The sequence below is a fragment of the Mustela nigripes genome, chromosome 10 (genome assembly GCF_022355385.1).
Source record: "Mustela nigripes isolate SB6536 chromosome 10, MUSNIG.SB6536, whole genome shotgun sequence".
Classification (NCBI taxonomy): domain Eukaryota; kingdom Metazoa; phylum Chordata; class Mammalia; order Carnivora; family Mustelidae; genus Mustela; species Mustela nigripes.
In genome coordinates this window covers 25,641,740-25,656,389 of record NC_081566.1, presented here as the reverse complement: position 1 = coordinate 25,656,389, position 14,650 = coordinate 25,641,740, and the positions used below count along the sequence as shown (strand labels likewise).

General features: G+C 43.6%; 1 protein-coding gene across 1 annotated transcript in view; it reads left to right on the top strand.

Annotated features, from left to right (window-relative positions):
• Positions 1-14,650, top strand: part of PAPPA2 (pappalysin 2) — a 286,664-nt gene that overhangs the window by 125,517 nt on the left and 146,497 nt on the right. Inside the window, exons 4-6 of the mRNA XM_059412848.1 lie at positions 5,814-6,107; positions 7,932-8,124; positions 11,578-11,699. Of these exons, the coding sequence (XP_059268831.1) occupies positions 5,814-6,107; positions 7,932-8,124; positions 11,578-11,699 (609 nt within the window). The remainder of the gene's footprint in view (positions 1-5,813; positions 6,108-7,931; positions 8,125-11,577; positions 11,700-14,650) is intronic.

Below are 14,650 nucleotides of genomic sequence, written 5' to 3'. Positions count from 1 at the left end.
CTGTTGGGGGGGATTTTTATCAAAACGTGAAAGAGCTTGTGTAAACTAAACCATGAAATAAATCAGTGCTTCCCCTCTCCTACCCACATGAGTGTATATGCGTGATTAAAGCCCAATCCTTTAATAATTTCACAAGTTTATTTTAGTTGGAGTGAAGAGCCATGTGGGGCCCCATGCACAAGGGAGACATAGGGGAGGACATGGGGACCAGGAGGCAGTGAATTGGGATCACTTGAAAATCTAGCAGATCTGAGTAGAGAATATCTGTGGCTGCTTATGCCAGTATCTCCCTTCCCCTCAGGCTCCTGAGAGGTGGGAGTCTTGGAACACAAGCTACAAGGTGAAGATCCATGATAATACATGTTTTTCTTCACGGGGTATTCTGATTATCTCACACGGTCCTGGATGTGAGCTCTTAGCATCACAGGGTGAGACTAGGAGGGACTCTTAGTGACAAGCCTGGCTAGCATCCTCATTTTGCAGATAATCTAGGGAAAGAGCAGAGCCAAGGTCATACAGCTAGTTAGCATCAGGACCATATTCCAAGTTCCTTAAGTTCCGGTCTAGTGCAATTTTGTAATCACTTGGGCTCTAGCGAGCAGAATTTTGTAATCACTTGGGCTCTAGCGAGCAGAATTTCCCTCAACATGTATTGGTGTACTTAATTCTAAATTAGAATATACAATATTCTATCTATACACACATAGCAACTAAGCTTAGTACTCTGTGTTCCATACAGTGATTTGGGGGCAAAAATCCCATCTTTCTGGAATTAAAAAATGTAACAGCAAGTGGGTTAAAAGGTTTATTCTTTTAATTAAAATTTAAATGCTGTGTGGCTAAATTTATATTCTCCGGTTTGGAGAATGTGCATAACAAGTGCTATGGAGGAAAACCCTGGCCACCTGTCATTGGTGTGGAGGAGATTTGCTGGGTGCGTTGAGGATTTGCATTTTTATGCTTCTTCCTTTCCTTATAAATAAGCTGGTTTATTGAAAGGAAAATATTCTAGATTTGTAAATGTCTCTTTTGGGATGGAGGCAAAAACTTCTGGAGGTCGATGAGACACCCACTATTATAATGACCACCCACATATCCTCCTCCAGTGTCCCCAAAATCACACTCCCAGTCATCCCTCTTTCCTATTTTTGCCATGCCTCCTTCTCGGAGTCTTATTTCTGTTCAGGTATAACCACTTTCTTCTTATTACTATTTTAGTTAAAAATTTTTATTTATTTATTTGAGAAAGAGAGCCAGAGAAAGCATACAAGCAGGGGGAGCAGCTGAAGGAGAGGGAGAAGCAGGCTCTGCACTGAGCAGGGAGCCCAACTGACTCGGGCCTTGATCCCAGGACCCTGAGATCATGACCCAGAGCCAAATGCAGATGCTTAACCAACCCAGCTGCCCAGGTGCCCCTATAACTCCTTTCTCCTATCACTGGAGAAGATCCCAAGAGGGCTTGGGGGGGACTGGCCATACATATGGTTAGAAAATAACTATTGATTGGGAATTTTCTTTGTCTTTGGTAGTGTTCCATGAATTGTGCTCTATATGTCAAAAGGTATTCTACACCAAACAGATTCTGTTCAAATGAGTTTGGGAAGCAAAGGGTTACACAGAATTGCTACAGGGCTTCTCAGGGCCTTTCGCAGAACAATTCTCAGGCACCTGTAAATCTGCAGGAGGTGGGTGTGCCATGCAGCTTTTTTCTCAAGCCTGCTTAACCATGGGATACTGCATGATGTAGGAAGAAGTAACTACTCCATGTGAAACCTTTATAGGTGAATTGTAGCCTTTCAAAGTCCTATTTCTGTCCGATTTTTTAAAAAAACTAAACCTTGCTTAGATGTGGGGAAGGGAAAGAAAGAGGAAAGAGGTTAAGTGCATGTAGGGAGAAGGGGTCTGGTGAAGGAAGCTGTAATGGAATTAAGGCGCTTACACACAACACCGTGCACTTAGAGTACCTTTGCTGATGTGAGTGAAGGAGAGTAGAGAGCATAATGGCGTATGAACTTTGATGATGAATAGTACTGCAGTTGATGTAAACATCAAGAGGTTGGCATCTTGAAATGTGGAAATGCTGTATTTTGGTGGCTTTATTCAGATATGGGGCATTCTGGTTGTTACTGAAATAGATCTGTTTTCAAATTACTTTAACATTATACTGACAGAATGATGCATAAATGAGAGAAATATACAGAAAATAATTTTATAAAATGAAAAAGGTTAATGTTGGAGAACAAGAACTTTTACTGGAAGTGATAGAAATGATACACAAGGAAGACAAGGTCTGGCTCTGTTTTACATGTGAGAGTAGACAGTATTATTTCAGGATGGGTCTTGGCATGGCTTGGTTGATGTCAGCTTGTCTGAGTAGAAGGGAAGAAGCTCAAACTTGAATTTAGAAACTGCCTTTTTGCAGTGAGGTAGTAACTACATGGGCAGACTGAGTCACTTACTGCAAAAACCAGTGGGCGTGGCACCTGATAACCTGTGATTCAGCTCTACCCATAAAACCATGTATGTAGTTGTCTGTAGGGCATCACATAGAATTCAGGAATGAGACACAATCCCTGGAATATGATCCTGAGAAAGAGAGGCAGGGATGTTCTTTTGGGGGGACTGCTGTACTCACTAGAATATTGAGAGAGAGAGGGTTCAGTAGGATGAATGAAGCAAGTCTTGGGAATTGGGATCAGATCTGGGATAGAGGGGCAGGTGCAGCCTGGAAATACAACCAGAGAGGGTTGCTCTAGAGCTCTTGACATGACCTGTTTTAGGTCTTAGAGATGAGGATGAGTCCTGATCCTGCCAATTTTGGGAGACAAAGAAGGAAAGTCAAGTGGTTTCAAACATGGGAAGAGGAAGGAAGCGGGGATTGGGAAGCAGGGATTGGGAAGCTAGACACATAGAAATTGGGGCACTTAGAAGTCTTTAGCCTTTCCTTTTGTAAAGTTACAATGATACTACTACTTTAATCCAAGCCCAGATTGGATCCAATGAACTCTTCTCTGAAACACCTCCCCTGGTGTTTGGGGAGATTTGGGGGAAGTGAGGATGGGTCATATTCCTGCAGTTCTGCAGTCCTGACATTCTGAATTGCATGATCGTTTGGTTGGATTTGTCTTTTGCCCCAATGGTTGTTGGCTCCTTGTGAGTAGGGATCATGAAATCACAAGCAGCACACATAACTGTCATTACTAAACTCCTATGGTGTGGCAAAAGCTTTAGAAAGCCCAAACCTACAAAAACCAAGAAGAAGGTGCCATCATCTTCATCTTACAGACAATAAAACTGAGGTTCTAGGGCGCCTGGGTGGCTCAGTGGGTTAAGCCGCTGCCTTCAGCTCAGGTCGTGATCTCAGGGTCCTGGGATAGAGCCCCACATCAGGCTCTGCTCAGTGGCAAACCTGCTTCCTCCTCTCTCTCTCTGCTTGCCTCTCTGCCTCCTTGTAATCTCTCTCTGTCAAATAAATAAATAAAATCTTAAAAAAAAAAAAACTGAGGTTCTAGAAAGTCAAATAGGTGTTCAAGAACTCAGAACTGATATGTGAAGGGTCAGGATCCAGACCCAGACTTCCCTGGCTCTAAATCCCATATCCTTTCACCCAGACCAATGGAACTCAATGGGAGAAGTTAAAAAAAAACACTGAGGCAGGATTCCTGTGTGGCTCAGTCGGTTAAGTGTCTGCCTTTGGCTCAGGTCATGATCCCAGGGTCCTGGGATAGAGCCCCACATCAGGCTCTCTGCTCAGCGGCAAACCTGCTTCTCACTCTGTCTGCCAATCCCCCTGCTTGTATTCCCTCTCTCTGTCAAATGGATGAATGAATGAATAAAATCTTTTAAAAAAATACTGAGGCATGTATCCTCATCTTTGAATATTTAGATTCATTTCATCTGGGCTAGCGTTTGGTTGTCTGTGGGGTTTTGTTTGTTTGTTTTCGCTTTTACATAGAAGTTTATTTTTTTTAAATGAATTAATTATAATTAAACATAGATTGGGGAATATCCTTTCTCTTTTCCATAATTTTACTAATTTACATTTCTATCAGTGTAGTGAATTTTTAATTTTTTCTTTTACTTTAATCCTAGTATAGTTAACATATAGTGTTATATTAGTGTCAGGTATACAGTCCAGTGATTCAACAATTCCATACATCACCTAGTATTCATCACAGCAAGCGTACTCTTTAATCGCCATCGCCTATTTTGGCCACTCTCCCACCCACCTCTCCTCTGATAACCATCATTTTGTTCTCTGTAGTTAGGAGTCTGTTTCTTGGCTTATCTCTCTCTTTTTTGTCCTTTGCTCATTTGTTTTGTTTCTTCAGGTTCACATATGAGTGAAATCATATGGTATTTGCCTTTCTCTGACTGACATATTTCGCTTAGCATGATATTCTCTAGCTCCCCTCATGTTGTTGCAAATGGCAAGATTTCATTCTTTTTAATGGCTGAATAATGTTCCTGTGTGTATGTGTATGTGTGTGTATGGGTATACACACACATACTCTTCCACTGTGTGTATATATTCCATTGTGTATATGTGTGTGTATATGTCTGTATATATATATATACACACACACACACATATTATTCCACTGTGTATATATATTCCACTGTGTATACATGTGTGTATGCATATGTGTGTGTATGTCTGTATATATATACACACACACACACACACACACACACACTCTTCCATTGTGTATATATATTCCATTCTTCTTTATCCATTCATATATCAATGGACACTTGGACTGCTTCCATAATTTGGCTATGGTAGATAATGCTGCTATAGACATCAGGGTGTATGTATCCCTTTGAATTAGTATTTTTGTAGGTTAGGAGTAAGTACCCAGTGGCGATTACCGGATAGTAGAATAGTTCTCTTTTTAACTTTTTGAGGAATCTCCGTAACTGTTCTCCAGAGTAGCTGCACCGATTTATATTCCCACCAATAGTGCAAGAGTGTTCCCATTTCTCCACACCTTCCTCAATACTTGTTTCCTGTGTTTTAGATTGTAGCCATTCTGACAGGTATGAGATGATAGCCCTTCCTAGTGTTCCCTTGATGATGACTGATGTTGAACATCTTTTCATGTGTCTGTTGGTCATCTGGATGTCTTCTTTGACAAATGTCTGTTCATTTTTTCTGCCTTTTTTTAAATAGTATTATTTATTTGGGGGCGTGTTGAGTTGTATGAGTTCTTCATATATTTTGGATATATTAGCCTTTATCAGATGTGTCATTTGTAAATATTTTCCCATTCAGTTGGTTGCCTTTTAGTTTTATTGATTGTTTCCTTCACTGCAGAAGCTTTTTATTTTGATACAGTCTCAATTGTTTATTTATGCTTTTCTTTCCCTCGCCACTGGAGACATATCTAGAAAAATGTTGCTACAGCCAATGACAGAGATATTACTGTCTGTGCTTCCTCTAGGATTTTTATAGTTTCAGGTCTTACATTTAGGTCTTTAGGACATCTGTGTTTTTTAACTCCACTAGGTGATGTTAATGTGTAGTCAGCCCTGAGAATCCTGGCCCTGTATCATGTCATGTCATCTTTAGTGCTAATCCTGCCTCCCAGTACAGTATTCATCTATGCTAGGGGTTAAAGACATGTTTATTGATTAGCTTAGAGGGTGTTTATGACCAAAGGGAAGAGCAGGGACTGAATACCACTAGAAGTTCTAAAGTGTTCCCTTAGAAGCTGAAATAGAACATGGTGTTTACCAGAAGCCATAATTAAGGATCAGGGGGTTGCTATTCATTACATGCTTAGAGATGTTTTCCAAACCTTCCATTGCAGGTGGCGTTGTCCTCAACCCAGCCTATTACGGCATGCCTGGCCATACCAACATTATGATCCATGAGGTGGGGCATGTCCTGGGACTCTACCATGTCTTCAAAGGGGTCAGTGAGAGGGAATCCTGCGATGACCCCTGTAGGGAGACAGAACCGTCCATGGATACGGGAGACCTCTGTGCCGACACTGCCCCTACTCCCAAGAGTAAGCTGTGCCAAGACCCAGAGCCTGTCAATGACACCTGTGGCTTCACCCACTTCCCTGGGGCTCCATTCAGCAACTACATGAGCTATACAGGTATCACACTAATCTTGATGGGAATATTTTCTATTATGATTACACGGGAGCCCTTTGTGGCTGGGGTGGGCTGTGGAGCTGTGGGAGGTGGTGAGGACTGTGAAGTGGTCGGTCATTTATGCCAGAGATACTTATCACAGCATATTCTTTATTCTCATGTCTTTGAAGAACTTAAAGAAATATAAAGATATTAAGAGGTCTTGTGGACTGGACTCTCCTCTGTGAAAGATGGAAAGAAGAATGCACTTTTATCTTGGACAGTTTAAAAAGGGGACAAAACCAAAAGCTCTCTTGAGATTCCTTTGCTCCTCAGAACTTGGTTATTTTTGTTCCTAGCCATGTTCTTAGGCATTCATTCCGAAGTAGACTCAAATAGTGATGGGGAAAGAAGTTCCTGGGTCAAGGTGGCTCTGTGCTGTTTTTGCAGTTGGTGGTCAAGAAGATGGACCTGGTTAATTTTAAGTTCAAGATCAGGATCCCTCTTTATTTTGTTATTTTTATTTAAGGTATCAGATTTGCTTCCTCGAGCATTATCCCCATGGGCTGATTCTCAGCTTGCCTACCAAAAAACAAAAACAAAACACACACACATACACACACACACATACACAGAGTCTCATTTAAAAAATGGTTCTACTCTCCTGGCCCTGGAAACAACCCTATTATTTGGTCTTGTTATCCTGTCTTATGTCTCTTCCTGTCCTCTTTCACCTTCCTCATTTTTGGCAAAAAGTAGTACTAATCATAGTCTCTGGATAATGGACTCAAATTTATTCCTACAAGTAAGGACTTCTTTGATTTGATGATTTATTCTAAGGAGAAGGAAGGAAATTATTTTTTCAGTAAGGCCCAGGGGCTTGTTTGGTGATAAATTCTAGGACTATCCAAAAAAAGAAAAGAAAAAAAAAAGGATAAATTCCCAAGACCTTGGTCATGCCTTTGAAGGGAAGAAAAGAGTGGTGAGCTGGTCCTGCTTGTGACTTATCAATATATTTCCTTCCCTGTTTCATTTTGGTGTATAATTCAGGTGCATTGAATTCATGAGGACCAGCATCCCTGCCTCCCGCAACTAGCACAGAGTGGCCCTTGCCAGGGAGACCAGACAATGGGATGCAGAACCAGAGCTGGGAAAACATCTGAGAATCAGGGGGCAGTGTCTGACTAGCGTGCTCTCAGATGTGGCGCCTAAAAGGCCCTAACACTGATATAAGCCCTTTCCCAGCCCTGTGACGCTAAAACTAAGATAACTCCTTTTCCATCCCTATGACAATTACGTCTAATAGGGAGATGTTGCCGGCTCCAGAAATAAGCTTGAGACCTCCATGCATGCCCTACTGCATCCTCGATGTTTTGGTTCCCTATTTCCTCGACCATCTCCACTGAATCCCCCTAACCTTGGTAGAGTCACTGGGCATAAAGCAGGTGTCTGCAACTCCAGAAAGGGTCATGAATAAAAAGGCCATATGCTGAAACACTGCCATCTTGTGGTTTCCTGAATAAGTAACCTTCAGCGAGAAGCAATCTTCTGCCCCAGGGCATGAGTCTTAACCCTGACTCCATCCAACAGCTGGGTTATGGTCCTGCTTTAGGGTTAAGCAAGTGCTATTCTATGCCTTCTCTTTCCCATTTGCAGCTTCGATACTCTCCGCAACAGAATACATTTAGTCATTTGGCAAGTCTTAATGGAACCCAGTGAGTGTGAGAGTGTGAGGCATTGCGTTGGGTGTGGTGACTTAGGGCACAAGCAAGGCAGACCCCCCCCCCCCCGGCCTTGGGGGACTTTTATCTCTCCGGTGCCTTTTTTTTTTTTTTTGGTCTCCACAGATGACGACTGCACCGACAGCTTCACCCCGAACCAGGTGGCCCGGATGCACTGCTATTTGGATCTTGTGTATCAGCAGTGGAGTCAAAGTCGGAAGCCCACCCCCATCCCCATCCCACCCATGGTCACTGGGCAGACCCACACCTCCCTCACCATCCACTGGCTGCCTCCAATCAGTGGGGTTGTGTATGACAGGTGAGAGAGAGGCGCTTGCCCCAGGCCAGCCGTTCTGTGCTCTCTGTAGCATTTCCTGTGCACGAGGGGAAGAACGTGGCGTGGGGGGAGCCCCGGTGTGGAGCGATTAATCAACACTTGCACCACTGCTCAGGGCTGCCCCTCTTGGCCCCATCCTGCTCTGTCCCCATCTCCTTAGTGGAGCTCACAGGGCACTCAGGTAAGCCAGAGGCTCATCATGTGTACTCACTCCTTGGCGAGGGGCCAGGCACATGTTTCCTCTGGAATGTCACAGCTGGCAGGCTTCCAGGAGCCCCAAAGAGGTTGATGAATGTGATAAAGATGACCTGACAAAGCAGAGGTGGCCTTTGCTATCTGCCCAGGTCAGCCAATGTGGACAAGCAGGGCCTGCTCCTTGCACGGCGGTGTTGGGGGAAAGGAGGTGAGGTACCTTCCTTCAGGCTGTTCTGGGGGTGGAGGGCCCGCCACACTTGTGCGTGGGGCCTTCACCGGCTTGTGTGGTGTTTCTGATGCCTTCTCTACTTCCTGCTGTGCCTGGTGCCCGTCCCACTTGGGGTGGTTGCCTTGTGGAGTCATTATCCGGGTATTTCCCTGTTTGCCCCTCTCCACCACAACTCCGTAGGGAAGGACTGTCTTTTGCATCTTGGTCTCTGGGCCTGCCACCACGGACACCTGATACGTGTTTTCTAAAGAGAGTCATTATATCTAAAATTAGCTTTTATTTATCCTTTGCATATTGGTATGTGTGAATACCAGCGGAAGTTTTGTAAAAAGGGAGAGAGGAAGGAAAAGCAGCACATCGGACCGTTGGTGGGAGGTTGGGGAATGTGGTTTCCCCGAGCAGGGCCAGAACTCCATCTCGGTGGCCTGTGGAGGCTCTCCATTCTCAAGCCCGGCCCTTGTGTTTGCGGTAATGACAGGGGCTCTCATCTCTGGTCCATCGTTGTGTGAAGCGTGGTGGGGTGTGTTTTACCAGGAGGTGTCTGATCTGGTCCTTGAGGTTGAGCACAAGCCATGTGAGTTAGGAAACCAAGGCACGGAGAAGCACTTGGGGGCTAGCCCAAGACCCCACAACTGAATAGAGGTGAATGTGGGGCATCCGCTGGGATTTCTGAAACAGGAAACCCATGTAGATTGTTTCTCTGACCTTAAAGCTTCCCATGTAGCACGCAGATAGCCCCTCTTCTAGGTGTCACCCTTCCCTACTCGGTATCAGGCCCCGGCCACGGAGCTGGATGTCCCTGGAGCACATTTCCATGTTCTCCATCTTTCCTAGAAGCCTGGCAGAGAAGACAGGAAGAGACAGGGATGGAAGGAAGCCAGCAAATTCTTTTTCAAAGTGGTGTTCCCAGCCTTCTGGATCTTGGTACCTGTCCTAGATACCTCAATGTATGCTTAGTGCTTGACATCACTTAGAACTTAAGGGCCCTACAAAGCAGTTCTGATTATCATCAGCACCGAAGCTCTCATGGGCTCCATCTGTGAGTCAACAAAAGTGATATGTTTAAGAATCCTCTTCCTACAAGGGTGACCCCGTACGGCTTCGCTTGGACTGGCCGAACAGTATGTCCTCTGGGGGCATGCGCAGACTGGAGTTTTGTATCAGTTTATATAACACGTGTAAACAATTTAATCTCTCCATTCTTCCTCGGGTACAAATGTTACGAGAAAGCAGACATCAGTACTGGCATGCTGCGAGTCTGTTGGCAGAAAAGGCTGGAATTTGCTTCCTTCTCTCAGCGAGGTGGGCCACGGCGCGGAGGCCTCCCAACACGTGTGTCGGGGAGACTCGCGTCACATACGCAGCGATTTGTGTCACACTTGGAGTTATGTTTACTCCTCCCCAGTAGGTATTTGGAATTCTTATGTCAGAGAGGAGCCCAACCACGCACTCCGCGGCAGCCCAGAGAGGCCAAGTACATCAAGGAAATGTGGTTTGGAGTTGTGTCCACACCAGAAGTGGGTGCTGATTGGAGTCAGAGGTTGGACTTATCGGCACCTTTTCATTGCCAAAGTGCTGGACACTTGAGGGTTTGAGGGAACTTGCTCAAAAGAACGAAGGAACTTTCTGTGACCTTAGGCAGTTGACTTAATCTCTCTGAGCCTGAGTGTCCTCATTTGTAAACACCGAGTTCTTGTAGGGATTAGAGATCATTTATGAAAAGCACCTAGTGGCACAATGCTAGGCAGATAAGGTGCTTAGAAATGAGCACTGGGGGAAAAAAAAGGGGAGGGAGCTGGTAACGTAATTATTACCTCTATTTACCAATTATGTTATTTTTCTAGTATATTCCAAGCTATTCATTTTCTCTCTCTACCTGTGAGGGAACTTGACTTGCTGTCTTCATTTTCAGATGCATCATTCACAGTTGGGCTCCTGAAAAGATTCTAAGTATCAGAGTGGAGCCTCGTCTCCCCTTGTTATTTAGTGGTTAAAGGGCTCTTTGTAAACTGTACTAGTAGTCTCAGGGATGCCCATAAAACAAGCTCTCACGGAAGGACTGCTGAGGTCAGTCCCTGTGCTAACTGCTAGGGACAGAAAGAACAGAACTTGGTGTGGACCTGTTCACAGGCAAAGGAGAGAATGGGAGTGGGGTTTTCAACACCACAGAGCAATGCCCCAAGACAGGAGCCAGAAGCTGTGGTGGGTGTGTAGAGGAGAGTGTGCCCACCATGCTGAGGAGTAAAACTAAATGCCACTGCCATGGTTACATTTGAATGGGTTTTGAAGGATGAGTAGGAGTTTGCCAAGCAGAGAGCCTTGAAAAGGCTATTTTTTTAGGAGAGAAAAGACCATATTTCACATGAATGCTGTATTTGAGGAATGGTGATTTGTTCATTGTGCTGGGAACATACGTTCATAGAAGAGCTCAAGTGAGTAAGGGTGGAGTTAACTAGTGAAGAACTTTGGATCATGGTAAGAGATTTGGACATGCTCCCCATAGGTGATGCATAGCCAAGGGGCATTTCACATGACTTTTATTTTATGTATGTGATTTAAAGTAGGGAGTTTAAAACACAAGACCACATATAGCTAATAAGTTTACTCTGAAAATTGCTATCTGTTTTAGTTGGGGGAATGTAAGGGGCCTTTGGATGACTTACAGAAAGTCAGTCTAGTAAGGATTTTTGTGTTGAAAGATTTAGATTATAATTATTTTGTGTTGAATGTTCCTAGGATGGAAGCTGACCACTTTCATCTCCACAGGCTTCCTTTATGACTTAGTTAAATTCTTCTGCTTCATAACCCTGAGAGGTTTTCATGTCACTGTGAATTTTTAAAAGATGAGGTTCACACAAGAAGGAAATGAGCTGAGAGATCGTTGTGTTCCCAGGTACCCCCTAGGGCCTCAATGCCCATCACCACTCCCCACCCCCAGAGGCCTTCTGAATTCTGTGATCCTAGTTCATCCTACCACTTCCCCTCACCTCCCTTCCCTCTTTTCTTTGCAGGGTCCCAGGCAGTGTGTGTGGCGCCTGCACTGAAGATGGGACGTTCCGTCAGTACGTGCACACAGCTTCCTCCCGGCGTGTGTGTGACTCCTCAGGGTACTGGACTCCAGAGGAGGCTGTGGGTAAAGGACCATAGCTTTTTTGTTTATACTTGGTAGCTGCCGAGAATGGGGGAAGGGGTGGAATGGTGGCATGGTGAGAAAAAGGTTGTGTGTGTGTGTACACACACGTGTGTGCACGTGTGTGCATGTGCGTGACTTGCTGGATATCTCCAGGGACCTGGGAAAGACTGCCTGGTACCTTTGCGTGTCCCCCATGTGCTTAGCATGGAGGCCCAATGGCTGTGGTGAAGCAGAGGTCAGCGTAGAGGACAGAGGGTTGGAGAAGACAGCTGAGCTCAGGGGCTGACTTCAGGGGGAGAGCTCAGGCGTTACGCACACCTACTGGCCCATGAAGCAGCCTTGCCACATAACAGTGTAAGCTGATCTCTATTAGGAGAGTAATAGAGAACACATTGCAAGGAACATTGATGTACAGCCCAAGCTGGTCTGGGTGGGGGTGGGGTGGACTAGGTGTTCCAAACTGATCGTTCTCATCTATGTTATTTTATGAGTCTATTAATCCTTGGTACTGGTTGTGCTTTGGATGTGATCTTAGTTAGGCTCTAGGAGGGGCAAATGTTTTTAGCTGTCCCTTTTCCTGGTCCTCACCCTACTTCTCAGTTAATATCACTCACATGTTATATCAAGGTCTCTAGGACAAATTAAAGCATGAATGTTATCACAGTTCAATCCAAAAAATGCTGTTGATGAGTTTTAACAACTTCTGTTGAATGGCTTAGTGTCTTCTATGACTGCCATCTTCATTGCTTACCTAGTTATCGTGTTTTTCCTTCTCTTGTATTCCTTAAGATCCAAAAAACTACTAGTAAGATGAGTTGGACACAATCCTACTTGAGGTGGTTTGCTGTCTTGACTCTGACCAAAAAAAAAAAGCAGGACATTGGTTTTAGAGTCAACAGCATCTGTGAAATGTCCCCTTGAGCTCCTAGTTACTCAAATGGTAGGAGACTCCAGGAGAAATTGGGAGGGAGACAATGTACTTGATTTTGATTGACCTTATGGAACTTTTTTCAAGTAAGAGTTTTCAAGGAAGAATGGAAAGTGACTATAAAATTCACATTGGTATTGTGCTGGACTCATGTAGAGATTGGCTTTTCATAAAAGGCCATCTTTGTGGCAAACAAATTGTCCTGTGCCAGTGGTCTAATGCTCATTCAACTCCCTGGCCTTGCACTTCTCTCTTTTTAATTCTTGGCAAAATTTAAAGTTATGTTGTGGAGGTGAAAGGAATAAGTTCTGGGTTCTAATTGTATCTTGAGGCAAACCAGGTCAACTCTGAAGGCCTCCAGTTCATGTCTTAACGTGAGATCATAATAAAAACTTTCTGAGACAACAGTGGTGTTGGGGTGGCTTCCAAGGGCTTTTACTCTGCTGGTTTTTGGGGATGGCTATTGGAAAATACTGCTAAGAAATACTGGCCTTCCTTTGCTTTGAAAAGATGGAGAACCAAGTCATATTTATGACAAAATATACACGACAAAAGTGATTGAATCCTCAGCAGAGTGCACAAATACATATATCTACAGATATGATCTAAATATATTTAATGACACTTCATGAATACCAACCACTTTCTAAAATACTATGCAGAATACAAAATTGAACCAGACACATTCCCTACTTAAATGTCATCTTTCTGGAGAGACTCTCCTTGGCTCCGTAATCTAAAAGAGACCTTGGTCCTACCCCTTTATTCTCTAGTCTTTTATCCTTCTTTGTTTTTCTTCAAAGATGCCATTACCACTTTATTAATTTAGTTTTGTATTTATCACCCTACCATAAGGATTAGGAGGGCAGGACTTTTATCTTTCTTGTTTGCTACTCTATAGCCAATACCCACATCAGTGCTAGGTGTGAAAGAGGTACACAGTCAATTTTTGTTGAATGGATGAATAAATGAATGAATGGATTCACAATAGAAGCAAAAGATGGTAAGGTCTGTGAGATGTAACACAAACACACACACATATACACACATACATTTGAACTTATTTCCTCTGGGCTTTGAGATATTCTTTATTTTCCAAATTCTGAAGACTAAATAATTCTATTTGTGTTTCTAGGAACACTGTATGGCTCTTCTACACTACACAATTTAGGCCAGGGGCTAAATTGTGCTTATTTCATAAATGAGGAAATGGAGGCTTCATAAAGACTTGCTAAGGGCACACAGCTAAGGGCACAGCACCGATTAGAGTATCACTCTGCTGATTCCTAATGTAGCACTTTTCTTCCTAATTTCCCTTTATGTGATATGGAAGAAAAACAACCTGGTAGATGATTTTTTCATAGAACTGACCTTAATATAGTTCCAATATTTGACTTTCTACCATCTCATTTTTACTTAGCTACCACATCGCCAGTTTTTCCCCATTCAAGAATATATATTTCTATTTCCTGCCTGCAATTTCTTCCATGTGTGACCAAATACTTCCATGAGTGACCTAACTGCTCACACATACCTGAATTAAAAGGGAAAGTTCAACGTGTGGTTTTAAAATTTGGATAACAATCAGTTGGAAGGGCTGCTAAGGTGTGATCTTAGGGAATGAAAAAGTTTTCTGCCCAGTTAAATAGAATATAATGACACACCAAAACAAACATTGGCCTTATTCATAAGTAAAACAGGCTTTCAGAAGTAGTGGTTTGTCCTAAATTATGAATAAACTAAGTACAAATAATTCTCCTCTGCTCAAGGACTCTTGAAGGACATGACTTGCCTTTTCCGCATCAGCCTCATGTTTCCCCCAGGGGTCTGGGCTGCTCCATTCCTGATGCCTTGCTAGACTCCTCTTATGAAAGGCATCATGTGGAGGGGCTATGGAGCAAGACAATGTTTTTACATCGTTACACCTTTGTCCTCTCTAGTACTTAAGATCTAACCCTTTCAGTTGACCAGCTTCTGTAGGCATTAGCTCAAAGCTCCTTCCTCGTTCTTCTTTCTGGTTGCA